General features: G+C 36.2%; 2 protein-coding genes across 3 annotated transcripts in view; both read left to right on the top strand.

Moving 5' to 3' along the window:
• LOC144967511 (taurocyamine kinase-like) overlaps positions 1 to 27,457 on the top strand; it is a 144,201-nt gene extending 116,744 nt beyond the window's left edge. For both annotated transcript variants that reach the window (XM_078904882.1, XM_078904881.1), the window contains exons 4-15: positions 1,385 to 1,653; positions 4,324 to 4,472; positions 7,374 to 7,539; positions 8,171 to 8,351; positions 9,019 to 9,163; positions 10,318 to 10,472; positions 11,684 to 11,952; positions 13,406 to 13,554; positions 15,062 to 15,227; positions 16,674 to 16,854; positions 17,451 to 18,235; positions 24,082 to 27,457. In XM_078904882.1, coding sequence (XP_078761008.1) covers positions 1,385 to 1,653; positions 4,324 to 4,472; positions 7,374 to 7,539; positions 8,171 to 8,351; positions 9,019 to 9,163; positions 10,318 to 10,472; positions 11,684 to 11,952; positions 13,406 to 13,554; positions 15,062 to 15,227; positions 16,674 to 16,854; positions 17,451 to 17,626 — 2,006 coding nt within the window. In that variant the 3' untranslated portion in view covers positions 17,627 to 18,235; positions 24,082 to 27,457. The remainder of the gene's footprint in view (positions 1 to 1,384; positions 1,654 to 4,323; positions 4,473 to 7,373; positions 7,540 to 8,170; positions 8,352 to 9,018; positions 9,164 to 10,317; positions 10,473 to 11,683; positions 11,953 to 13,405; positions 13,555 to 15,061; positions 15,228 to 16,673; positions 16,855 to 17,450; positions 18,236 to 24,081) is intronic.
• On the top strand, positions 18,791 to 27,457 carry LOC144967510 (uncharacterized). The gene is made up of 3 exons (XM_078904880.1): positions 18,791 to 18,912; positions 19,786 to 19,946; positions 20,299 to 27,457. Exons 1-3 carry the CDS (start codon positions 18,891 to 18,893, stop codon positions 23,263 to 23,265), a joined length of 3,150 nt encoding a protein of 1,049 aa, XP_078761006.1. The 5' UTR covers positions 18,791 to 18,890; the 3' UTR covers positions 23,266 to 27,457.
• Positions 27,458 to 27,922: the final 465 nt, after the last annotated feature.

Genomic DNA, 27,922 nt, shown 5'->3' with positions numbered 1-27,922 from the left:
GGCAGCGATTAGAGTCTATCAACAGTCAACAGTTTTGTCTCGCATAACCGAACACGCTGATAGTCAGTGCGTAGCCTTCTTTAAGTTATAGCCTGACACTAAGACTTGTCTTTTGACGTCATTTATGAGGTTAAATAATGCACCACCTCGAGTTGTCGAGGAAATAAACGATTTGTGCGGCTATGTGGTCGTGTGGTATGACACTCGCTTTCGGATCGGAAGGTCCTGGGTTCGAGCCTCGCTCGGCGTATAGTTGAGTCCTTGGAAAAGACTTAACTCTCTCTTTGTACTCAGTTGTCTCTATTAGGAAAATTGTAATATCGCCGAACAGGCGTCATGTCTCGTCCCACATGTTAGGTGTTGCTGTTGGTCAAGGACCCTTTGTAAAGCGCTTTATAAAAGCTTTTTTTTAACCATTAGTTGAACAATTGAATACAACTGGCATACGATTCGTTTTCTTTTGTGTTATAAACTCTTCTTTTGACTTTTTTTTTTTTTTTTTTTTTAGTCTGGCGTTTACGAAGGCTACGGTTAATGTGTGGAGGAAGGGGGCGGGATGGGGAAGGGGAAGGGACTACTTGTAGGGTGTTTCATTGATCTATTGTCCCTTGCTGGGGGAAGGGGTGTGTGTGTGGTTGTGCTCACTCAGACGATAGAGAGCACCCACTCCACTCTCAAAGGGACCCCGATCTCGGTTCAATTCGAGATTATTTTTTTTCTTGTCTAACCCCAGCAGTGATTGGGAAGTTGGATGTCCATATACTACACACATTAAATGTTTCAGTTATTCATCCTTTCTTCCATCACCCGCTCTCCCTATAGTGGGCAAGGAGGCACTTACTTGTCTTCGATCACCCTATATTATCTGTTTTGCAACATGCTCTCTTTCTTTGCCTTGAGATGAGATTACTTGGTTTTGTCCGGGCCCTGGCTGGATACCCTAGCTGGGATTGAAGCAGTTGAATGTACAGTTTTGGAAGATGATTGTTTTTTTGTTGTTGTTTTTTGTCTTGTAAATCATCTCTCTGTTATGCACTTTAATGTGCTGTTTACATATTATATATGATTTGTAAGCATTTGAGTGTGTTCCTCTTAGTGGGGACATGTGCTTGTGTCTGGATGAGACTTTTAGGTGATCTCAAACTAATTACACTGATATTGGTGTGCTCTTGGAAACTACATCTGTTCCCTATTTAAACCAATTCCCCTTTGTCTTACTTTTTTCTCGGGTGCTTTATTTGTAATTCTATAACTTTTTACTATCCCGTTGTCTTCCTTTTTTACTGACGCTGATATAAACGTGTTGCAAGCGTCGTAAAACCCTTAAAAACAACAAACAAAACATCAACCACTCTCCCTCCTTTTTTATTTTTAATCCCAATAGGAGTAGAAAACTCTCACAGCTCCGTCGGTGTCTATGCTCCCGAAGCCGAGGGGTACAAAGTCTTCTGCGAGTTGTTCGATCCCATCATCAAGGACTATCACAAACTTCCGGCCAAGAAGAGCGTCAACCACCCCGCCCACAACTTTGGTGACCTTGAGAAGCTGGACTTCGAGAGCCTTGACCCCGACAATGAGTTCATCGTCAGCACAAGAATCAGGGTGGGGAGATCCGTGGAGGGGTTCGCATTCCCGCCCATCATAAGTAGTGAGGTATGTACTTCTCCCTTTCCTCCTCCTCTTTTTCTCCTTCTCCTCCTATTTTTTTCTCCAAATTCTCTTCTTTCTCCTTCTCCTCCTTCTCTTCTTCCTCCTCTTTCTCCTCCTCCTCCTCCTCCTATTTTTTCTCTCCAAATTCTCTTCTTTCTCCTCCTCCTTTTTCTTCTCCTTCTCTTCTTCCTCCTCTTCCTCTTTCTCCTCTTCTCCTCCTCCTTTTTCTCCTCCTCCCTCATCCTCCTCCTCTTCATCCCCCTCATCATGATAATCCTCTGGATGGGTTCCTGACCTCCCATGGTGGGCAGGGGGGAACATACTGTGTCTTCTATCCCCTTATATCTGTTAGATCCAACATGCTTTCTGTCTTTGTCTTGGAATGAGATTACTTGTTTTTGTCCTTGCCCTGGTCGGAGTCCTGGATGGGAGGGAAACAGTCAAATGCATAGTTATTGTTTTGGGAGATTATATTTTCTCTCTGTTATGTATTATTATATTTGCTATTTTGAATGTATAATGTAAGCATTTGAGTGTATTCCTTTTTGTTGGATTTTGTGGTTGTGTCTGGATGAGACTTATAGGTGATCACAAAGTACATGGGTGGTATGCTCTTGGAATTTACATCTGATCCCTATTTGTTCCAAGTTCCCCTTTGTCTTACTTTCTCTTGGGTGCTTTAATTGTAATTCTAGAACTTTTTACTATCCCATTTTCTTCCTTTTTACTGGCGCTGATATAACCTAAATGTGTTGCAAGCGCCTTAAAACCCTTAAAATAGATAAACAAAACATGATCATCCTCATCCCCCACCTTCTCCGCCGTCCTCGTGTTCCACCACCACGACCTCCTCCTCCTTCTCGTCCTCCTCGTCCTCTTCCTCCTCCTCTTCCTCCTCGTCCTCTTCCTCCTCGTCCTCTTCCTCCTCGTCCTCTTCCTCCTCGTCCTCCTCTTCCTCTTCCTCCTTTTCCTCTTCCTCCTGCTCCTCATTCTCATGCTCCTCCTCCTCCTCCTCCTCCCCCTCCTCCTGCTCCTCCTCTTCCTCCCCCTCCTCTTCCTCCCCCTCCTCTTCCTCCCCCTCCTCTTCCTCCCCCTCCTCCTCCTCACCACCACCAAAATCTCCTCCGCATTTTCCTCCTTCCATCCTGCTTTTCCGCCTTTTCCGCCCCTTCCGCCTCCTCCGCCTTCTCAACCCCCTGCCCCTTCTCCAAACAAGCAACTTGAGTCAACCAAAACAAGTGTCAAATCACCACGATGTTTACAACACTGGATGGAGAGAGAAGAGACAATATCGACTATACTATTGTTTCTGATGTGAATTATCATCATATTGATCACGCCTAATGGACTATTTATGTACAAGTTACATTACACGATGCTCTCGAAAAATCATGTCCAACATGATGATGATGAGGATGATGCATCATCTTCATCATCATCGCCGTCGTCGTCGTCTTTCTTCTTCTTCTTCTTCTTCTTCTTCTTCTTCTTCTTCTTCTTCTTCTTCTTCTTCTTCTTCTTCTTCTTCTTCTTCTTCTTCTTCTTCTTCTTCTTCTTCTTCTTCTTTTCTTCTTCTTCTTTTCTTCTTCTTCTTCTTCTTTTCTTCTTCTTCTTCTTCTTCTTCTTCTTCTTCTTCTTCTTCTTCTTCTTCTTCTTCTTTCTTCTTCTTCTTCTTCTTCTTCTTCTTCTTCTTCTTCTTCTTTCTTCTTCTTCTTTCTTCTTCTTCTTCTTCTTTCTTCTTCTTCTTCTTCTTCTTCTTCTTCTTCTTCTTCTTCTTCTTCTTCTTCTTCTTCTTCTTCTTCTTCTTCTTCTTCTTCTTCTTCTTCTTCTTCTTCTTCTTCTTCTTCTCTTCTTCTTCTTCTTCTTCTTCTTCTTCTTCTTCTTCTTCTTTCTTCTTCTTCTTCTTCTTCTTCTTCTTCTTCTTCTTCTTCTTCTTCTTCTTCTTCTTCTTCTTCTTCTTCTTCTTCTTCTTCTTCTTTTCTTCTTTTCTTCTTCTTCTTCTTCTTCTTCTTCTTCTTCTTCTTCTTCTTCTTCTTCTTCTTCTTCTTCTTCTTCTTCTTCTTCTTCTTCTTCTTCTTCTTCTTCTTCTTCTTTCTTCTTCTTCTTTCTTCTTCTTTTCTTCTTCTTTTTCTTCTTCTTTTTCTTCTTCTTTTTCTTTTTCTTTTTTCTTTTTCTTTTTCTTTTTCTTTTTCTTTTTCTTTTTCTTTTTCTTTCTTCTCTTTTCTTTTCTTTTTTTCTTTCTTTTTCTTTTTCTTTTTTTTCTTTTCTTTCTTTTCTTTTCTTTTTCTTTTTTTTTTCTTTTCTTTTCTTTTCTTCTTCTTCTTCTTCTTCTTCTTCTTCTTCTTCTTCTTCTTCTTCTTTTTTCTTCTTCTTCATCTTCTTCATCTTCATTATCACCACCACCATCATAATAATCATCGGATTTTATCCCCTTGGCAATAGCAGTTGTTTCCCTATGGATAGGACGTTAACAAATAGCAAATACTTTCAGCCAGATCTGGCAGTCCCCAGCTATCCATTCACTGGTGGGTAGACAGGGGCTAAAAAGAATATCAATATATATATATATATATATATATATATATATATATATATATATATATATATATATATATATATATTATATATATATATATATATATATAATATTCCTTTTAATTTCCTGCTTTTAAGAGACGCAAGGAATTGGAGACCCAGATAGTGGAGGCACTGAATTCTCTGGAGGATGAGCTGAAAGGTACCTATCACCCCCTGACTGGGATGAGCGAGGAGACGAGGAAGCAAATGACCCTGGATCATTTCCTGTTCTCGGACGATAATACGTAAGCTTTTAAAAAAATTTTCTCTAAAAAGAAAAACAGCTCAAGCTTTTTTTATATATAGCGCACTATCCTGTAGTGTTTCATTCATCCGGTTTTGTTGTTAAAGGGGAACCCCGAAACGTTCATTTGATCTGTTTTTGTAATTAAATTGAAGCTTACATTCAATTTCACATCATTATTTATTTCTTCGAGCTTCGAGCAGCAACATTTACATTACCCTATAACTGAGTCGGTCCCATTGCTAGCAGCAACACTAAGCGGCTATGTGGTCTTGTGTTCGAGCCTCGCTCGGCGCATAGTTGGGTCCTTGGAAAAGACTCTTTACTCACTTTCTCCAACCGTACTCAGGTGTAAAATGAGTACCTGAACCCACTTATGGGGCTAGTTTAACTAACAGTGTTGTAATGGACAATATTTTGCGCCATTTTTATTTGGAGATTTTTTTTTTTACATCAATGAGCCCATACGGAATTAGGTTATCAGACCTTCAAATAAGCGCACGTCGTTATGATCTCATTGTTGTGATGGAATTACTATCAAGCGACGTGCACTTAATACTTATTTGCATGTATGTACACATAACTCTCAAACTATGCAAAATATTGTCCATGACAACAAGGTTAAAGCAAGCCCATAATTGGATTCAGTAGTCTGATGTCACGCCGCCCGGCAACGGCGGCCATCTTGGTTCTAAACAAAGAAAATCATTACTTTTTATTCTTCATGCTGGCTAGAACTTTTCATATGCCTTGTGATCAGAATGTGTAAAAGTCAAAAAATGATCACATTTATGGTTTTTTTTTTCTCCTCTGGATACGCTTTTATACTCGCCGGAGCAATATTTCATACGGGCGTCCGCCATTGTTCCGATAGTTTAGAGCCAGTGTTACCAAGTTACCATGCGTCATTAGGAAGGAAGTGACGATACGACTGTTGAAGAGTATTGGGTTCGGTTGTCAGACCTGCGAATAAGTGCACGCAGACGACGAAGACAGACTAGATAATGTCTTTGTTGATTAAATTCAAGCTTCCATTCCGACATGCACTTATTTGCAGGTCTGATTACCACCCAACTGACTAATTGTTGTAATGGAAATCTAAAAACAAAATAAAAATGACGCAAAATATTGTCCATTACAACAATGTTAAACTAGGCCCATAATTGAGTTTTGGACGTCATTCCCATTATTTTTATTTCTTCGAGCTTCAAGCAGCCAACATTTTCGTACACACATCCGAGTTTTTATCTCACACCAGTTCCTGCTCCCTAATTTTTCCACGCACTAATCCACAACCGTAGATCCGTTTTCGTTTTAGTATAGTCTTAGTATCATTTAAGTCGAAGAATACCGGGTAATGTAAATGTTGCTGCTCAAAGCTCGAAGAAATAAATAACAATGTGAAATTGAATGTACGCATCAGTTTAATATACGAAAACATAAAATGGATGTTTCAGGTTTCCCATTTATCAACAAAACAGGATGAATGAAACACTACAGACGAATGAGATAATAATGTGGTGTTTCATTCCTCCTGTTTTGTTGATAAAGGGGAAACCACCAGAAACATCCATTTTGTCTGTTTTCGTATATTAAATTGAAGCTTACATTCAATTTCACATTGTTATTTATTTCAAATCGAAGTGATACTAACTAAAGCTGCTGGAAATTGTGGACTGTAAAAAGTATGTAATATCCTATACAAACAAACAAACAAAATGAATATAAAGGATTTAAAAAATTAAAAAACAACAAAATGCCCCATACACGGAACGTTTCGGACTCCAAACCCTTCTTCGGCCAACAACTAAAAAAAAAACACCCAATAAAAACATAAATTCATTGCTAAAAAACAAACCCCCAAATCGACGAAATAATTTAGTATAATTTGGTTATAATTTAGTAATACGCGTCTTTTCTCTTTACTCTTTTATCATATTTATGACTATTCAATATTTCAAATTTATTGGGGAGGCCTTCCGAAAGCTCCTACATAATGTTCTAACTAATAGGGGGTTTGGGAGGGGGGACATTAAAAAAAAAAATGTTTCCCCCCTCCCAAACCCCCTACTAGAACGTTATAAAAAAAACGAAGAATACTGGGGATGTAGGAGCTTTCGGAAGGCCTCCCATTTATTGTAATGTACATTACAAAATTTGAAGACAAATCTTTGTTATAGCCGCTGTGGTATGATCATTTAATGTTGTTTTATGAGGCACGTCATTCTATGGACAAACGTCTCATTGCTTTTGAGATTAACTTTTTTAAATTTCGTCTTGGGTAAGTAAAACATTTCGAGCAAACTCTTTAAACTCTCCTTGCCAACTATAGATAGAATGCGCTTGGCCAAGGAGTTCACAAAATTGCCATCCGGAAGTATAACGGACCAACACACAAACTCTGTGTAACCATGAACTTTTATAGTCTGGTTAATACAGTTTAGTGAGAACAACTCACAAACGCGGATGGCAAAAACAATAACAAAGGCCTGAGTGACGTCATCTTCGAACTATCTATAGGAAAATCGTCACATTCGTTACGATACAAGCAACATTTTTCTTATTCAAATTTCTCTTGCACATCATAAAGTAAGTTTAAAGAGAATGACCAATGTGTTGCAGACAGTGACATCTATATAGAAGTCCCAGGTTGCAGAGCATGTTTTGCTAAAGAAATTATGTACCGCAAGAATTTACTGCTATTGTATTTGAGTGGTAAAAAATATATTTCTGTGTTAGTTTGGTGTGAAATTTTGGGGAAAATCGTGAAAATGGCCGGTAAGGAGAGAGTTATTTTTTTTTTTTTTAATACTAATAAAATTATAAAACAATTAAAATTTTTAAAAAATCTCTCTCTAATTTTTTAAATACACTTTTTGTCTCAATGACGTCCATTTGACAGCATTGCCAGATCAGCCGGAATTTACCGGGACTGGCCGGAGGCCCGCGGCATATTCTTCAACGAGAACAAAGATTTCCTGGTCTGGGTGAACGAGGAGGATCACCTCCGAATCATTTCCATGCAGAAGGGAGGCGATCTCATGGCTGTCTACAAGAGGCTGGTTGCCGTAAGTGTTTCTCATACTATGATGCATCCCAATCGCGATCCCAAAACCAAACTTCATTTGTTTTTTTGTTTTTTTGTTTTTTGTATGATGAAGATGATGATTATGAAAATGTGATGATGATGATGATGATAATAATAAGAATAATAGTAATGCTTATGACAATGATAATAATAATATTGATAATAAAGATGATAATAATGATAATGATGATGATGATAATAATAATAATAATAATAATAATAATAATAATAATAATAATAATAATAGTAGTAGTAGTTGTAGTAGAAATAATGATAATGATAATAATAATAATAATAATTATTATTATTATTATTATTATACTTTTTTTACGACAGAGACAACGCTGTTAACGACCAGGTACTCATTTTAAACCTGAGTAAGGTGAGAGAATGTGAGTAGAGAGCCTTTTCCAGGACTCAACTATGTGCCAAGCAAGGCTCGAACTCAGGACCTTCTGATCCGAAAACGAGTGTCATACCACTAGACCACGTAGCCGCACATCATTCCAACCAAATTGACGCGGCGGGTTACAAATATTATCGGGTACTCATTTACTCCTGAGTCTTGTGTAAGACCAACAAATAAATTTGTATTTTCCATTCGTCAACAGGGTGTGAGGGGCATGGAAGCCAAATTGAAGTTTGCCAAGGATAGCAAGTTGGGATTCGTGACCTTCTGCCCGACCAATCTGGGTACAACCCTAAGGGCATCTGTCCACATCAAGATTCCTCTACTCTCCGCTACCAGCAAGTTCCAGGAGACCTGCGAGAAATTCAACATCCAGTCTAGAGGTAAAGTCTAGTGTTCACTTCACTTCTGATGCTATTTTTCGGTATATGTTATACAACTCACTCTCTTCCCCCCCCCCCCCCACCCCCCCACCCCGCTCAGATATTTCTGTCCCTCTTTTTCTCCCACTCTCTCTCTCTCTTCCCCCCCCCCCCCCCCTTCCTCTCTCTCTCTCTCTCTCTCTCTCTCCTCTCTCTCTCTCTCTCTCTCTCTCTGTCCCTCCCCTTTCCCCTGTCTCTCTCTCACTATCCCTCTCTCTCTCCCTCTCTCTCTCCCCCTCTCTCTCTCCCCCTCTCTCTCTCCCTCTCTCTCTCTTTCTCTCTCTCTCTCTCTCTCTCTCTCTCTCTCTCCCTCCCTCTCTCTCTCTCTCTCTCTCTCTCTCTCTCTCTCTCTCTCTCTCTCTCTCTCTCTGTGGTTGTGTGAGTGTGCAAAGTTGAGTCCTCGGAAAAGACTCTTTTCTCACTGAACGCAGGTGAATGATGAGTACAGTAACAGTGTTATCTTTATTTTAAAAAATTGCAATAGCACCTTGCAGGTGCCATGTATGCTTGGGATCACATGTAAAGCGCTTTAAGCATAATTGTCCCTTTTTTTTTTGTTTGTTTGTTTGTTTGTTTATATCAGTGTACTGGTTAATATAGTTTTATAATACTTTTTTATTTCTCTAAGGAATTCATGGCGAGCACACAGCGGGAGAAGATGGCGTTTTTGACATCTCCAACAAACGTCGTCTGGGTTTGACAGAGCTTCAAGCCGTCACAGAGATGCACACTGGCGTCAAGGAACTCATTCGACTGGAGAAGGAACTCGCTTGGTAATCATCATCAATACATAAATAACACAGATAGATAGAAAATAAATAATTCAGTTATTCATCCATAGTGGAAATTTGTGGCTATGTGGTCTAGTGATATGATACACACCTTCGGATCGGAAAGGTCCTGAGTTCAAGCCTTGCTCTGCGCATAGTTGAGTCCTTGGAAAAGGCTATTTACTCATATTTTCTCACCGTACCCGGGTGTAAAATGAGTACTTGGCCGTTTACGGCTTTGTTTCTGTCGGAAAAAAAAATGTTTATATCGCCTTACAGGTGTCGCGTCTTGTTCTATATGTTACGTGTAACTGTTGGTCAGGGACCCTTTGTAAAGCGCTTCAATGTATAAATCTGATTGTTTGTGAGTGAAATGGGGTAAACAATGCATTCAATATTGAATTGCTCCTCTCCGTCTTTCTCCATGTCACTCATCTGCCTTTTCTGAGGTGCTGATACTGATAGTGCTTCAATTGCTCCAATTACAAGAGTTGTTTTATTTCTAAAAAACTAAAAATTAACAATTGCTTAAGATTATTGGGATGATTGGGAGGTCCCATTAGCTCAGTTGTTAGAGCATCCGCTTCACAAGCAAAGGGACCGAGATCGATCCCGGGTGCAGTAGATATTTTTTTCTGCCCCCCCCCCCCCCCCCCCCCCCCCCCCACCTGTCCACCCAGCAGTGATTGGGTAACTGGGTCTGGATAAATCTGGCAGAAAGTACTTTGTAATTAGACTAGCGTCCTATCCAAAGGGTAGCATGCTTTTGCCATTGTCTGTTTGACGCTGTAGAAACCGGGATAAATTCCAGCTCTGAAGGGACTACTACTACTACTACTACTACTACTACTACTACTACTACCACTACTACTACGACGACGACGACGACTACTACTACTACTACTACCACCGCCACCACTACCACCACCAAGATTATTTGTATAGGATGCTATTACCTGTACTTTTTAAAAAAATTTATTTATTTTTTTGTTTGTTTTTGTTTGCTACTCATACTAAGACATTCCCTTACATAATTTTACCTCATCATTTTCTAGTAGACAGAGAGAGAGGTGACCCAAATAATTTTAGAATTTCCATTAAAGACAACGTTCGTATTTTGCCAATTACCAACTTCTATACCATCTTGTTGACTCCAGGCGTCCTGAAAATGTCCAAGACATGTTTGACCATCTGAGCAAAGCCAAGACTTGCAAGTCCCTCCTGAAGAAGCACCTGACCAAGGAGATCTTTGACAGCCTCAAGGAGAAGAAGACTTCCAAGGAAGCCACGATAGGAGACTGTATCATCTCTGGTAATTCAACCATTCTTCATTCTTTTCTTTTTTTTTGTTCTTCCAATTGATCAACAGTCTCAGTGTGCGACTATGTGGTCTTGTGGTAAGACACTCACTTTCGGATCGAAAGGTCCTTGATCCGAGTCCCACACTGGGTGGTACATAGATGAGTCCTTGGAAAAAGCTTTTTAACTCAATCTCGCCCTATACTCAGGTGTAAAATGAGTACCTGGCCGTTAACTCTGTCTGAAAAAAAACCAATTGTAATATCTCTCAACTGCTGGTAAGAGACCCCTTGTCAAGCACTTTGAACACATTAGGTTGTATACAGTGGTGTTGAAATACTCAAATAAAAAAATAGAAATATTTTAACGGATTGTTACTGTCATTAACGCATTGAAACTAAGATTACTTTGTATGCATTTCAATGCGATGTGGAGGTCCTCAGTGCTTCTAAGTAATTTAATTGAATCCGGATGGCTGTTCCACAGGCGAATGATGTTTGGGAAAAAAGAGCATCAATAGTTATCGACATTTAATTGTGGGATTTCGAACATTTGATTTTCCATTCGTAGGAACTCGAGAGTTAAATATATCCCACCATCTCAGAATGGTCTAAATAACTTTCCAGCTTCAATTGATCCCAATGTTTTTTCTGTTTTAAGACCATGATTGTTATAACATATCACAATGAGTCTGGGTGGGGTTCCTGACCTCCCATAGTTGGCAGGGAGGCACTTACTGTGTCTTCTATCCCCCCATATCTGTTTTCCTAAGTGTTTTCTGTCTTTGTCTTGGAATGAGATTACATAGTTTTGTCCTGACCCTGGCCGGAGTGCTTGGCTGGGAGGGAAACAGTCAAATGTATAGTTATAGTTTTAGATGTTATTTTTTTCCTTGTAAATCAGATGATTTGGGTGTATTCTCTTAGTGGGGAATTGTACTGGTGTCTGGGTGAGACTTTTAGGTGATCTCAAACTAAGTACTTTGATAGTGTGCTCTTGGAATCTACATCTGTTTCCTATTTGAACCAATTCCCCTTTGTCTTACCTTTTCTTGGGTATTTTGTAATTCTATAACTTTTTACTATCCAATTTTCTTCCTTTTCACGGGCGCTGATAATGACATAAATTTTGTTGCAAGCGCTGTAAAACCCTTAAAAACAAAACAAAAACAAACATTATCACTATGATTGAGACTAAAAATTATTTGTATTATCTCCCCTGTAGGAGTTCTCAATCTCGACAGTGGTGTTGGATTGTACGCTGCCGACCCCGAGTCCTACACAGAGTTTGCTCCCCTGTTTGACCCAGTCATCAAGGACTACCACAAGTTGAAGCCCACGGATGCCATCACCCACCCCGCTATGGACTTTGGGGATCTGGAGAACCTGGACTTTGGTGACCTTGACCCCGAAGGTGAAATGGTGGTCTCCACCAGAATCCGGGTTGGAAGAACCCACAAAGATTTTGCCTTCCCTCCGAAACTCACCAAAGAGGTTTGTCTGGATTTCTTTTGGGTTTTTTGGGAGGCCTTCCGAAAGCTCCTACATCACCAGAATTCTTGTTCTAGTAAGGGGGGGGGGGTGCAACTTTTTAAAATAATGTTCTAGTAGGGGGTTTGGGAGGGGGGAGACTTTAAAAAAAAAGTTTCCCCCCCCCCTCCCAAATCCCCTACTAGAACATTATAAAAAACAAGAATACTGGGGATGTAGGAGCTTTCGGAAGGCCTCCCATTTTTTAAATTTATAGGATTGTTGTAGAGAGTGTCTATTTTGTGTGCAATGAAAATCAATTGAATAAACAATAGGTTGACTAAATGTTACAGTGAATGACATAACCAGTCGGGTGGTGAAAACGTTTGAACTGAGATATTACCAAGTTTAGTTCAAAGGTCAATTTTTATCAAAAATTAGTTCTTGTCATTAATGATTAAATCAACCCTTTTTGTACATCTTTGGGAAATATCATAGCTTAATTTTACTTCTAAATATTTTTTACAGCTTGAAAAAGTATGAAATTTGAGAAATTTGCTGGATACCTTTCCCATACATCTGACCATAACTTCATAAATAAAGAGTAAAATGCTCCGGGGAGCACATTCTTTCACCTTCTGACTGATTATGTCATGCACTGACACAAATCATCAGTCAGTGGAAAGAATTTAAAATGTAATCGGTTTTTTTCCTTGCCATTGTTAAGGTATAGATAGCATGGAAAAATGCCATCTACCAATTCAAGTTGATGAATTAAAAATCCTGAAATTTATACTAAAGTGAAAACAGTGGGAAAAAAAAAAAAATTCATTGAAGACATGTATTTTGAGAAACAACATTCTTTATTTTCAATGGGGTATAAAAAATAAGATAACATTTCATAACTTAAACCTCAAAGTCAATTTTCACTATGTAGGTCACCCTGGCATATATGGAGATCTGTGGACTATTGCAGTGAAAGGCGTCAATTTCAATTAGTTATACCAGTCTCAATGCTTTAATAATGCAGCAAAATTGATATTTAACTCACTAAACCCTATCACCGACTATCTCAGTATGTGACTGTAGCTACTTTTACCCTATCATTATTTTTTTTATTTTTAACATATGATTTGTAAACATTTTAGTGTGTTCCTCTTAGTGGGATCTTGTGCTGGTTTATGGGTGAAACTGATAGGTGATCTCAAACTAAGTACACTGATTGTATACTGATAGTATTTTAAATATTTACATTTTTCCGACATGTATGCTTATTATTAAAATTACCATTTTACAATGATATTTATAGTTGAATAAAAGTAAGTGCAGGACACTATCCTTTTAGATGGAGTTACCAAGTATAATATATTTTCCAATTTTGAAATGTAACAAAAATCTCTTGGGTGAGTAGACGGCACGAAAGTAGAGGGTTTTGGGTTGAGTGTGTTAATTTCCTGTTGAATTTTTTAATCTCCAGGAGCGTGTTACAATGGAGCAGAAGTCTGTGGAGGCCCTGAATGCCTTGGATGGTGACCTGAAGGGAACCTACCATCCCCTGACTGGCATGACCAAAGAAACGCAGGACGAGATGACAGCCGATCACTTCCTGTTTAACGACAGTGACAGGTAGGAATTTAAAACCAAAAACTAGAGGTGCCTAAATCACTCAATAAAATGGAGAGAAAAATAAAGGGAGTAAATGTGACTCATAAATAAGGGAACAACACAAAACAAATGATGTTTCGACCTTAGACCTTTTTCAAGTAAATTCGAAATATTCTTGTTTACTTGAAAAAGGCCAAATGCTGAAACATCATTTGTTTTGTGTTGTTCCCTTATTTATGAGTCACATTTACTCCCTTTATCTTTCTCTAGATTTTATGAATTTTATTTACTTGGAGGTTTTCAATACATGATTTTTCTAAACTCAAGCATTGTATAGAGGATTAGGCATACAAAAAAAAATTCCATTATTATTGTTATTATATTTTTGTAAAAAATGGCGTCCAATCAACTTTCAGAAAAGTTTTTATAAGACGGGATAGCCCACTCGTCTTTTAAACAGACATTTATTTTTCATCTGATGATTTTTTATTAACAAGAGGATTTTGATATTGTTATTATTATTATTGATAATCATGGAGTTGGATTTCTGTAAAGGTAAAAAGTTAAAAGTGGAGCTTTTATATAACACAATATCCACTAAACGTGCTCAAAGTGCTTTATCTGGGTGGGGTTCCTGGCCTCCCATAGTGGGCAGGGAGGTACATACTGTGTCTTCTATCCCCCTATATCTGTTTTCCAACACGCTTTCTGTCTTTGTCTTGGAATGAGATTACATGGTTTTGTCCTGGCCGGAGTCCTGGCTGGGAGGGAAACAGTCAAATGCATAGTTATTGTTTTGGGAGATGATATTTTTTTTCCTTGTAAATCATCTCTCTGTGTTATGTATTATTATATTTGTTATTTTTGTTTTATGTATAATGTAAGCATTTGAGTGTATTCCTCTTTGTTGGATTTTGTGCTTGTGCCCGTATGAGACTTATAGGTGATCTCAAACTAAGTACATTGGTGGTATGCTCTTGGATACTACATCTGATCCCTATTTGTTCCCAGTTCCCCTTTGTCTTACTTTTTTCTTGGGTGCTTTAATTTTAATTCTAGAACTTTTTACTATCCCATTTTCTTCCTTTTTACTGGCGCTGATATAACCTAAATGTGTTGCAAGCGCCGTAAAACCCTGAAAAACAAACAAAACAAAGTGCTTTATTGAGGGTCCCTGACCAACACTTAACATGTAGGATGGGACATGATGTCTGTGAGGATTACATTTTTTTTCAGACAGAGACAACACTGTTAACAGCCAGGTACTCATTTTACACTTGAGTACGGTGAGAGAATGTGACTAAAGATCCTTTTCCAAGGACTCAACAATGTGCCGAGCGAGGCTCGATCTCGGGACCTTCCGATCCGAAAAGCGAGTGTCATACCACTAGACCACATAGCCGCACATGGATCAGAATTTGTTCTTTTTTAAGTTATGTAGTTATTTAAAATTTTAAAAAGTTTGATTCAAATGAACATTGAAAAAAAAATTAAAATTTATAACCTTTACTAAAATTTTTCTGCCCAGATTCCTGAAGGCTGCCGGTGGCTACAATGACTGGCCTGAAGGACGTGGTATCTTCTTCAGTGAGAACAAGAATTTCCTGGTGTGGGTCAACGAGGAAGATCATCTGAGAATCATCTCCATGCAGAAGGGTGGTGACCTGGGAGCTGTCTACAAGAGGCTGGTTACTGTAAGTTTGTGCTACCGGAAATTTGTGACCAATTAGGGAGCAATCACTGGAATATACATACCTCTGCCAACCCTTCCGCTTTTGGTGGAATCATTCCTATGTTCACTCTTCTTATCTGTACTATTCCGCCTGTGTCTCTAAAATTCAGATTTATAAAAATGATAGTAATGGAAAGAATGAAAAAGAGCAAAGGCTTGAAAGAGGTGAAATTCCTATTTTTTGTCTCAAATTCCTATTTTCAGGCGTTCTGATTCCACTTTTGGAATGTGAAGGGTTGGCAGGTCTGGTATATAAGATTCAACCTGCCTCGACTGCCCCCTAGGAGGCAGGCTGATTTTTTGGGATGGTTTTTTGTCTTTCTTGTATTTTTCTATTTGCTTTGTTTAGCACTGTATCATGCACACTTTCTCAGATCTTGGAAATTGAATGTAGTCTAATCATGTCGTGTGTGGAATTTCACTTAGGGTGGGGAAAAGTTTGAGCACTATTAAAAATGGAGACGGCATCGGTCTTGCTATAACTTCTATCATTGTATATCATTTATCCTTATCATGTGGCTTTGTACCTTAGGTCTGAAATGAGACTTAAATTTCTCTGGGGCAACAATTGGGTGGATTAATCTCTTTTGTGAGAGATTTTCTTTTTTTCTTGTAAATTATATCTTGAGTATTTGTGTGGCTTGCAGAGAAAACCCGGAAAGATGCGCAAATTTCAATAATTTAGTTATGTATACAGTGGTGTAGACTGTAGACCACATCTTTCTGATCATTTACCACTTTAAATTTTCTTTCTATGTCTATTAAACCCCAAGTTATGAATTTTTTTTGGAATAAAATTTGTTGCTATGGGAAACGTTTTATATATATATATATATCTTTGATTTTGGCTAATATCTCGAATTGAAACTTGCTGTATCTTCCCGGGTTTTCTCAGCCAACCTCACATTTACATTGCGAATTACCCACTAAAGAGCTCAGATCACTTTGCAAATGGTACGTAGCAAACAGCTATACTTTTCTAGATAATGTTACAAAAATTTTGCAACAAGGTCGTGCTGTAAATTGCCAGATTCCTCATTATACACCTGATTGCTGTGAGAGAATCTAAGAATCTTTACCATGTACTCAACTTTGCTCAGTTCAGATCGAAACTCGAACCTGGGACCTATTTGTCTGAGGGCAAATGTCATAAGACCATAAAGCCACCTTTTATATTAATATTAGTTATTTAAATATTTGTTGTTTTTAAAAATTATAACGTGTTTTTTTTAATCACCTTGAGTACCTTCAATTTGGCAGAGATTGCATAATTCAGATTTTTCTTTTAGTTTAATTCCACTTTTTTTGCATCTACCAAAATATACGGTGTAGAAAGGACAGAAATGATCAAATTTACAATACATATTGAAATAAATCTTTGTTGTTTTGTTTTTTTACATGACCATAGGGCATCAAATCAATGGAGGAGAAGTTGACCTTTGCCCGTGATGACCGCCTGGGCTACCTGACTTTCTGCCCAACCAACTTGGGAACCACCCTGCGGGCTTCTGTCCACATTAAGATCCCACACTTGTCCGCTCGCAAGGACTTCAAGACTGTATGTGAGAAACACAAACTTCAGGCGAGAGGTGAGGTTTCCTCTTTGTTAGACTGACTGATTGACAGTATAGAAGTAACAGATCAATTGTATTGCATTGTCCCAAAATGGTTGATTTGGAACATCGACTGATACAATAGAGATCATCTTTCTTATTTTGTCACACTTTAACTATGAAGTTTAATCTATATACAATTTGAGTTTCATTTGGTCTGGCTTACATTTTATATTTTAAAAAGTTGTCCTCTCTTTCAAAATAATAGCAAAATATTCTGAAACAGACGAGTAGGTAAACCATGGTTGCATAACACTTTAATCACATTGACACTGATCTGTTGATAAAGTTTTTAAACCCAGTATGCTCAATGCTGCATCATTTGTAACCATTCTACTGTATCAAGCTTTCATTTCGAAGAGCTGAAAAGATGACGGATAAGCAGTTATATATATATTTTTATTAAGTGTAAAGTATAAGCAGTACGTTCTATTGAATGTGCTGTAAACTGTAAAATTATCAATGTGCTATGAAAGACAATTTGTTTTGTGACAAGCATGAACTATCTAATCAGTTGATAAATTCTTGTGTTATTTCAAAATGTCATTTTATTCCTAATGAAAATTTTCCAGGCATCCATGGAGAACACACAGCCAGTGAGGGAGGCGTTTTCGACATCTCCAACAAACGTCGCCTGGGCCTGAGTGAAATTGACGCAGTGAAAGAGATGGCAGCTGGTGTGAAAGAAATCATCAGGCTAGAGAAAGAAGCTGCTGCGGGCAAAACCAAGTCCTGCACCTTGTTGTAAGAATGAAGACACAGCTGTAAAACAGATTACACAGACAGTCAGACATGGGAATTGGAGTAAAACGTTGATCTCTGAACATCACTTGATTGAATGACAATCCAACACAAATAACCCGTTAAACTGCCGTACTCTGGAAAAACACGTATTTAAAAATTTGGCCAGAAAACTCACCCTTCATATATCGATCTACAAATGACAATCAAACCTGGGACCTCGCGAGGTCTTCCTTATAGTCCCAGGTTTGAGAGTTTTTGCCAAGATGAGGTTCATTTAAATCAATTTATATTTGGATGAGTTTTCTGGCCAAATTTTTAAATACTTGTTTTTTTTAGTTTGTCAGTTAACTTGTTAAATTGAATATCTTCAGTAATTCAGTTAAATTTCTATTAAAACTAATGAAGTATTGATTTAGAAATATTCCCCTCACAATATTTGGCTTCCATTATTCGGTTTTTGACCCTGGTTTTGTTTTGATTTACCTTTTTTGTTTCAATAAAATGTTACAATAATGATGTTCTTAATGCTACACGGCCATTAGCTCACTAAGTTTGAGCTTATCTAACCACAGTAAGCAGTATAATACAATTATTAAATGATCAGAATAAAATAGTAGGTACTCCAAACCAGCCACTATCGGGTAAAATTGTGATGAAAATCGGGAAAATTCATCACTTTCACACTGCTACTCTCAAATAATGTGTAAAATGTATGCATTACACTTGGTGTCATTGTAAAGATCATCCTTTTTTCTTTATGATAGGGAAAAAAGAAAATGGTTTTGTTCAATAAGTAATATTAATAGATTTGAATAAAAATGTGTAGAAAACGGTTGGTCGGAATGCTCACGGTCAGTTTTTATGACCTCATCTTTTTCAACCGGATGTCTTGCGAGCGCCGTTTATGAGATCGGGAAATGAATGGTGTTATTTGAAGCAGAATTGAATTCTCTTTCGTTTGGTATATAATTTTATATTGTATAAAATCATATTCCTCTCTAAAAATCGATTTTTTTGAAGTTTTTGACAAAAAAAATGCCGAAATATGAGAACATTGAAACGAAACTTACATGAAATGAAAAAGTATTCAATTTTCTATTCATGGTAAAAATTCGAAACTATTTTATGGAACAGCGTCCGCAAGCTGGCTATTTAAAAAGAACGACCATGCCCGGTGAAGTCATTCAAACGAAGGAGCCGAGTTGACGTTAGTCGACTCGCGACTAGTTGTAAACAAGGTGTGATTGATTGATTGATTTCATTCAAGAATGGATTCAAAGCTCATTATAGGTAAGTTATATGTTTGAAATCTACTTTCTGATCATTGAAAATATTGCTTTTTTTATATTAGTTAGTTTTTTTTTGTCAAAATCGTAAACGCAGTGTCTTTTAAAATTCTTTCACTTGCGGTATTCCCTCGTATCCAGCAACTGGGAACTTTGTGGCACTTTGTATTTTTTTATGTTATATTTTCCCCTAAACAAATACCAGTAAGACTTTAATCAGTTATCTAATTTTATATGACACCAATCTAAATTTTATTTTAATGAATAATACAGCTGTATTTTGTCATCTTAATACACTAGACTTTTGTGGCGATGAAATCTTGATTTCAAAATGGCGGACACTCAATTCAGGTTTCGGACGAGTCCATTGCGGACAACTTATCGAGATTCACATTAGTTTTGTTTTAGTTCGAATGCGTTCTAAGGTTATTGGTTAAGAAATTATCATTAATTATTATTATTATAGAGGCGTATGTGACTTTACAGCAATAGTAAGCTTTTTTAAAAAAAAATTATGTTATGAAACTTTGCTTTGGATGGGCTCAGACCCCTGTCAATAATTTGGATGTGGACTGATTTGTTTATAAAGTTATATGACTATTGTGATCCTTCAATATAATTTCAGTAGATCAAATATTAATTGTGCGCTACCAGACTGCCTGGTACTTATTATTACTAGCTATTACCATGGCAAATGACTTTTTTTTTTTTCATATTCATGTTGTAATTATTGCCTATTCATCAGATTCAGATTATTGTTTGGTATTTTTTATTTATTGGGGATAATAATAACGTGTATCTATTTCAATGTTTGTGTAAGGAAGATTTTGATTTTAATGATAAAATTAGTAATTTTCATTTTGATATATTTCCTCAGATGATGATGTTTACCAAGGGTTAAAAAATACCTTTTTGGTATCTGGGAGAGGTAGACGACCAGATTTGCCACCAATAAAAGTGAACCAGAAGTTACTTGTACAGCTTTATTTTTTGAAGCAGGAATCGGAGAACAGCTCATCAAAAAAATCTTGGAAGGAGGTGACTATATTTTTATTTCGTCATTTATATGTAATCACGTTTTTTTCAGAGAAGTTTCCCAAAGCTATCATGTGATCATCCATTGTCAAGAAGTGAGCAAAGTCAAGACAGTTGTTCTCTGACCGCTTTTTTTTATTTTTTTTTTGCTGGCTAAGATTAAGATGTTTTGTTACAGGAAGAAATCGGTGAGGATCATATGAAGGGGTATTGGTGCATTTCAGTGCCTAGTGGGATTCACTGTACATATGAGTAAGCATTGCTAACGAGAAAGGTACAGAGTTAGGTAACAATTGACAATGTAAAATTGTGTTGTATTGCCATTGTCTCATCTTTTCAAATAATTTGATTTCAGATTGAAGACTGTCTTCTACGGATATCCCCAGACCTTGCATCACACAGATCACGGATAAGGCATGCAGTGGAGCGTGCTTACCAGAGATTCTGCATGCAACGGCATGATCTGTCGTTCCTGGAATGTGGGGTTGACTTCGACTTTATTTCGGATAAGTTGTCGAGTTTTGGCATCACCCGTGCTTCATTGCCCTTTCCGCCTGCATCTTCACTGGATTTGAAACACATCGATAACGGATTAGTTATTGATATTGAACTTTCCAGGAGGGATATGGGATTAAGTTCAAACACAACGGCTCAATGGGTTTGTCATTTATCTGGACTGAGCATCAATTCTAAACTTTTTTGTGTCCTAAAAAAAACATTCAAAGAGTATGAACGACTCAGGAGCAACAAGACCAAACATCCTGAAAGGCTTCAGCAATTTCTGCTATCAAAATTTTCCCTTTCTTCGTCTCCACAACCACCCTCACATCTACAGCCTTCATCATTGCCATTACAAGAGCACCCTACGCCTCGCCCACCCACCCCACTACGATCTAGTCCAACTCCAACTACTCCAAAGCTGAAAGATGACCAGTTACATTTGATTCAGTCTTTGAATGAAAAACTTCTAATTGTTGAATCTGCACTACGTGATATTCAATCGGAGAAATTTTCTCTACTGGAGGAGGTAAAAGGACTGAAAGAGAAACTTAGTTCAGCTGAGGATAAAGCTTTAGTTACTGTGTCTAAATTAGAAGAAAAGTTTGAAGCTGAATTAAAGAAAAAAGATTTAAAGTTAAAAGAAATTAAAGCTGGGCATGACAAAATTTGTAAAGATTATTGCTCAACTATATCTGTTTTACACAGTGATTTAAATAAGAAAGATTTGTCCTTACAGAAAATGAAGTCAAAAAATAAATACCTTACAGATGAGTTACAGAAAGAGATCATCAGATATGAAAATTTAGAAGCTAATCCATTTGAAATTAAAATTAAAAATTCTAAAAATAATGAATATTCTGATGATGTCAGGAAAGCTGTCATCGCCTTAGTTTGTGAGACAGGTGTCTCAGCTAAAAATGTAAAAAAAGTAATTGATATTGTATCAAGCAATATTTTTCATTATGTATTTTCTGAAAATTTACCTTGTGCTCAAACAGTTTTAAACATGTGTGATGAGGCTTTTGTCCTTTCAAATATGCAAACTGTTGAAAATGTTTTAAAATCTGAAAATGCTACGTTTCATTTTGATGGTACATCAAGAGATCAGAAAAAGATAGTGGGACATCAGTTCACTTTAGATAGTGGGGAAACCTTTTATCTGGGGTTTTTGCCTGTTGCCACTGAAAATTCTGACACTCTTTTGGATATTGCTATGATTGTTATTAGTAATTTAGTTGATTGCTATAAAGATGTGTACTCCATTTCTCCTGATATTATTTTAAGAGAAATTCTTTCTAAAATTACTAGTGTCATGTCTGATAGGGCTGCGCCCAATATTCTTTTTGGTCATAAATTTACAGATAAACTAAACGCTGAGCTTGGAGATTCCCTTCAGATCAGTTTTTTGCATTGTAATGCACATTTTCTATTAGGAATTAGTTCTGCCTTTGAAAAGACATTGTCAGTTTTTGAACGAAAGTTGATCACTCAGGACGATGAGTATTTAGGAAGGGACAAAGATGGGGCCTTTTCATTTTTTAGCAAAGATTCAGAGTCTGCGACAAATAGAATAATTCGATGTACTTGTAATTTGTTGAGTCCCAGGGGTGACCAGAAAAATGGATGTCGTCCACAGTGGATTACTTTTTGTTCTGATACTCACAATGTTGTTCCCATTCCTAGTTTTAAGTCCAACAGGTTTAATTGCTTTTTTGAAGCTGCTGTTTCTATTTTATTCCACCATGACAATTTATTGAATTTTTTCACTTCTGGTATTTTACATGATAACCCAAATTTATTGATTAAGAGTGTTACTCATGACCTTCAAGATTTAAGGTTAATGTCATTGGTTTGTTGTATTGCCCTATTTTGTTTAAAAGTCACTTCGCCTTATTGGTTTCTTGTCAAGAGTAATACAGTGAAGTATACTGATTTTTTTATGTATGTTCAAATGATGCATGACTGTTTTAAGAAATGGGCTGATGATCCCTCTGAATTACTTGATATTTCTTTTACATCTGTTTTTGGAGATGCTCTCCCTTTTTCCAAATCCCCTGCATTTGATATGGTACATAGTCAAATTGACAAATTTAATAATGTTGTAATGATTGATTTGTTAAAAATATTATGCAAAGATGTTTCTTCTGTTACTGAGAGACAGTTGAAAGATTTTTTAAATGATGGTTATTATGCTCATGTCAGTGATGAAATGAAAAGAACATTGAGCCATTGTCCTCTTACAAATTTGGTTGGTGAGAGTGCATTTGGTGATTTCGATTATGACATTAGTAAAAGGAGAAATGCATCACTCCATAATCGGTCCACCATTCATGCTGTCAAACGCAATAAAACAATATCGTTTTTATCTAAAAAGTCTGTTGAAGAGCAAGGGCTCATGTTCAAAGTAGCTAGAAAGCATGGGAAGAAAATGCGAAATGAGAGTAAGATGTTAAAAGATAAAGTAGATAATGATATAAGATTGAAATTTGTAGAGAATCAACAGAAGAAGATTGATAAGCAGATAAAGGATATGGAGAATATTTCCAAGGTTGAACGAGATGTTGAATTACACGGTGGGCCCTGTCGAACAGATAAAGATGTAATTGATTTATTTGACAGGCTTAGAGTTGAAAATTATTCAATGACAAAGATAAAAGATATATTGAAGAGTGAAATACGTTTTCATAAATGTATGTCGGGCGGAAGGAGTTTAAGATTTGGTGATGTTGATTTTATGTTGGATGCTTTAAAGTCTTTTTTAAAATCAAATTCTGTTTCTGGTGACATTGAGAACCCATCAAAGAAGCGAAGAGTTATATAGCCTGATTGAGTTTAATTTCTTTTTCAAGCATTAATGATTTAATGTGCATTTTTTTTGTTGTGATTTCTCGGTTTCGGATTATTTTTCTCTCTCAATTTTCATAGCTTAGTCTGAAGCTGCTGAAGTTATCTAATTTATTTTACTAAGGAGATCATACTATTTCTGAATTGTACGTTATTCATGCTGTACGTATGAAGTGTTTTATTTGTATATCCTGACATTTTGCATATTTGTGAGTTTTTTTATTAGGTGAAATTTTTGTGATTTCATTATTTCAGTCTTGCTTCATGTTCTTTAATGACCAATGTGTGGCTTGCATACTTTGGCTATTTACATTTTGTCATTGTATGGATAATGAACTTTAATTTGATGTATCACATGAATATGTACATGTTTTTATTATTTTTTAATGAATTTTTAAAAATCGTTCAAATTGCTCTTTTTTACCTCCCTTGTCGTTTTATGTGAAATTGGCTTCGGAGCCATTTTCAAGACCTTTTAAAAGTAAAATAAAGTTCTTTAATATGCTTGGAAAAAAATAGGCGTGTTCCCTGTGTTGCTGTCTGTCTGTCTAGCAAGTTTTAGGTATGTGGTTTGATTACTTTTCATTTTACAATAGCGCAAAGTTGACACCGGAGCAAGTTGCGCGAAGGCGCATATTTTTCGAATCTTCAATATTGCGTAAATTCCTTAATAATTGAGTTAGAGGGCTCATTTTGGTATCAAACTTCTTAGAAAATTGAGTACTATGTGATGAAACATAGACTTTTTGGTTTTTTCTTAACTCAAAATTTGGTTTGGTGTACCTAAAAATAGAGATTTCATCTTAAAATAGATTATAAGTGTAGAACATCAAATGATAAGTTCTGTTCATATAGTAATGAAGCACGTTATCAAGGGAATATCACCACTTTCCGCCTTCCTTCAGCACTAGCTGGTATCGTTATTATTCATTCGTGGGGGCGGATGCATAATTGACAATGCTGGTATAGTTGTAAAAATGATGATAATGATAGTAATAATGATAAACAACTGCGATCACGAAAGAAAATCAATCAATTTGTTTAAATTTTGTTTGCAGAACTCAGTTTGCAGTATCTTTTCACATGAAGAATAGTTAAATTGTTGTGTATATGTACTCATCTAAAATCTAAAACCCAGTTCTGTTGGATTATAAGTCGACTTTTTATGACCAGTTTTCATTCTGTTACTGTCCTCCTGATGTGTAATTCTCAAATGACTCATTGTACCATAGTGTCTACTTTTGTGAATGTGTAAATTTCATTTTGTCTCTTTACAAATTGGGAGAGAATTTTATACTGTAAAATTTACCCAAAAAAAAAAAAAAATATGAAAGAATAATAATGTAAATCTGGTCAAGCATTTAAAACAAATCCCACAGTAGAGTATAATAGGGTTCCAAAGTCATGACGTCACTTCCTCTTAACAATGCTCACAGTCACAGCAACCAAAAGTTGTTCTCTTCTGAAAACCGGTAAAATCAACAGACCTCCCTCCCCGAGCGATGTCAACAATCAGGTGATCAATTTGTTTTTTTTTTAATAAGCAATTGTGCTCATAGTAAAGACTACAGCTTCGTTGTTTCTGTTGAGTGTGGAACCAGAAGGGGCCGCTGCTTGGCAGGCGTGATGTCGCATTTTTTATTTATTTGTTTGGTCCCTATTATAATCCAAAAAGCAACTTGCCATTTATGTAGTAGACGCATCAAGTCTCCCTCATTCTCGTTCTGATCATAACGATGTGTTTGTCTGCCATTTTTAGTATTTATTTGATGCAATGACCCAAAGATGTGAAGCAGGATTTGGAAGTTGGTAGTTCATGTATGTAGTTCCTGAAAAAAAAATTGTTTTTTGTTGTTGTTTTTTTCTCCACTGTTCTTAATTTATTTTCATACAAATTTGACATCACTACTAGGGACCACTTTTCCTCATCATCAAAGGTCTGTTTTAGTTTTATTTTTGCTAAGTCTCTCAGTTTTTCTTTTTCTTGCTGTCTGTTTCATCTTTTTAGTTAATTGTTTAAAAATCGAAATTAATCTTTTTTTTTTTTTGTTTTTTGTTTTTACTTTTCTTTCTCTTTGATTTTTCTAAAACTAAAATTTTACATCAGCTGTCTTTCATCGGTCAGTACAATGCTCTTAATTGACGTAAATAATATAATATAATGTATAACTTAATATAAATCACGGATTGTTTTTTCTGTTGAATATTTTGTTTTTTGTAACCGCGTCGGTCATTCATTATCAATTTTATTATGCTCATGGAAGTTATGACAAAATAATTGTTTTGATTTTAATAAATTTTAACTTTTGTGCTTCGTTCCGTTCGCTCACGACCAAAAGTTGTTTTTTTTTTGTTTGTTTTTTTTTTTCATTTTATATTTAATCTTATAATTCATCATTAGGATTGTGCAAGGTTACTTAATGTGTTTATACAAAGTGTTATGTAAGAGCGACGTTATGATTAATGATGATGAAATGTATGTACATTGTAATTGAATGATTTGTATTAAACTACATGCATTTTCTATGTTCCCATGTCATGTATGAATTTGTTATGATGCTACCCTCAACCCCATTCAGTATTTATCAAGATGGATCATGAGTTGAATTATCTCACTTGCCCCTGTTCTCATAAGTAAAATCTTTTTATGTTGTATATTTTTGTATTGTTTCGTTCAAAATTTACTCAAAGACTGAAAAAAAAATTACATAGAATTGAAAATGAAATGAAATTGTTAGCCTCGTATATAATGATGATGACAAATTAGCAGTCTTCAGATTAACTTTTAAAAATTATGTCAGTCAGTCAAGATCTCCTTTTTGGTTCAACATCAGAACAAACTAGTAAAAAATTTCTAAATGAGTATTTCCTAAAATTCTCCAGTACTTTAATCGCTCTGTACTTTTTGAATACTTGTCATCTCACAAATTAAGTACATATTGTTAAGTTATGTTTGTTTTTGTTTTTTAAAAGACAACTTCTATGGGGGATAGAAGTTTTGTCGTTTCATATTTTTTACAAAACCTTGACAACCCTTACATAATGTATACCAAAACAGCAGCATTGAATGTTCAATTCAATCATTTACTGAACTATCAACATGCTTACTTTGAAAATTAAATAATTATGCTCTAAGAGATGGTTCTAATCAAACTACCAGGCAATCAATTGCATCTGTTTATTCTTGTATCATTTAATTTTTAAACACCGATATTTCTCCTTGTCAATCTGTACATTTCCATTTCATCTCTCTTACTTTTTAATCGTCATATTCTCAACTATGCATTCATTTCCCATCATTTCAGTGCCTATTTTTTTCTGCCTTGCTCTAACTGCTACAACTGCTATGCTGTCTATATTTTCAACAACAAAAAATCCAACATGATGCAACTTACTGTTGTTTATTGTTTTTTAAATTGATTGAACCGCTGAGGTAAAGATGTATGTTCCTTGTTTCACATCATTGCTCTAAACTTGAATACACTAAAATTCTTCTGCTTTCTTTTTATTTGCAAATTATTTTGAATGGGCAGGCAATGCGTTAGTGGCATATATTATTATTAATGACTTGATGTGTGAAAATGAAATAATAATCCTTTATTTTTGGGTACATTACATCAGTTCATCTATCAAAGGCTCCAAAATTTCATTTAATTCATTTACTTATATGATTAGTATTTTTTGCAAGGTATCTGTGCATGTCTTTGGAAGGTTACTTTCGGTACAGTGTAGCACAGTTATCACAAACAAGGTTAGACCCTCACTAAAATATTCAAGTTAAAAGGAAAATGATTTTTATGTTTCAATGGATAGTACAAATATTTGATTAAATTAGCAGCAACAAAACTTGCAAAAGGTTATTAGAGTCGTCTGTGTTGAAAAGCAGAAATTAACCGAGCTACACTGTAATTGAATCTACATTGAACTTTGATCATGAGTAAAGAACTTCCATATCGTTGTCATTGCCATGAAAGTGGGAACTGTTTTATGAAAGACAATATTTTAAAAATTATTTTTGTTGGAATCGTAAAAATTTGTTTTGGGCATATTGCTTCCCGTGAAATGTCTTGTCAGCTTGCGTCCGGTCATTATGATGAAAACATTTTTTTATGTCGAATTATTTCTGTCTATATGTATGCTGAGTGTAATAAAGTGTCTGTGGAATAAAATTTGCTGAGATGTTTGGACTTGTATTATTATTATTATTATTATTCCTTTTTACATTTATGACATATCACCTAAAGTGAATATTATTATGTCAGAGTCAAACTTCTTGCTTCACCACTGACCTATTCTTGAGGCATGTCTCATTCTACGAGGGCTCTTTCAGAAATAACCGAAAAATGCCCATTGCTCAGCAACCAGTGGAGATTTTTTAATTCTGTAAACGACATGATATTCCTTATTTCCTTAGGGATATTCCCAGAAATTATGAAGTGCATCATTTTGCACAGTGAATTTCTAGACGATTTTAAAGATGGCGGCCCACCTTGAAACTTGGTCAAAGGAGGAAATCAGAGCTGTCATACGTTTTTTGAACGCCAAAAGTCTGAATCCTACTGAAATTCATAAAGAACTTCAGAGTGTATATGGTGAGCATGTTATAAGCCGTACACAAGTCTATCACTGGTGTA

The sequence above is a fragment of the Berghia stephanieae genome, chromosome 3, assembly GCF_034508935.2.
Source record: "Berghia stephanieae isolate SIO BIC M18660-M18661 chromosome 3, UCSD_Bste_1.3, whole genome shotgun sequence".
In the NCBI taxonomy this organism is placed as follows: Eukaryota; Metazoa; Mollusca; class Gastropoda; order Nudibranchia; family Aeolidiidae; genus Berghia; species Berghia stephanieae.
Note: the sequence above shows the minus strand (reverse complement) of the source record. Positions and strands in the feature narration are given on the sequence as shown.

What these genes read in the sequence shown, in the direction of transcription:
- LOC144967510 (XM_078904880.1), top strand. Translation starts at nt 18,891, where the DNA reads ATGGATTCAAAGCTCATTATAG. An exon ending in GGATTCAAAGCTCATTATAG is followed by an intron (nt 18,913 to 19,785) that starts GTAAGTTATATG and finishes ATATTTCCTCAG; the next exon opens with ATGATGATGTTTACCAAGGG. An exon ending in CAAAAAAATCTTGGAAGGAG is followed by an intron (nt 19,947 to 20,298) that starts GTGACTATATTT and finishes ATTTGATTTCAG; the next exon opens with ATTGAAGACTGTCTTCTACG.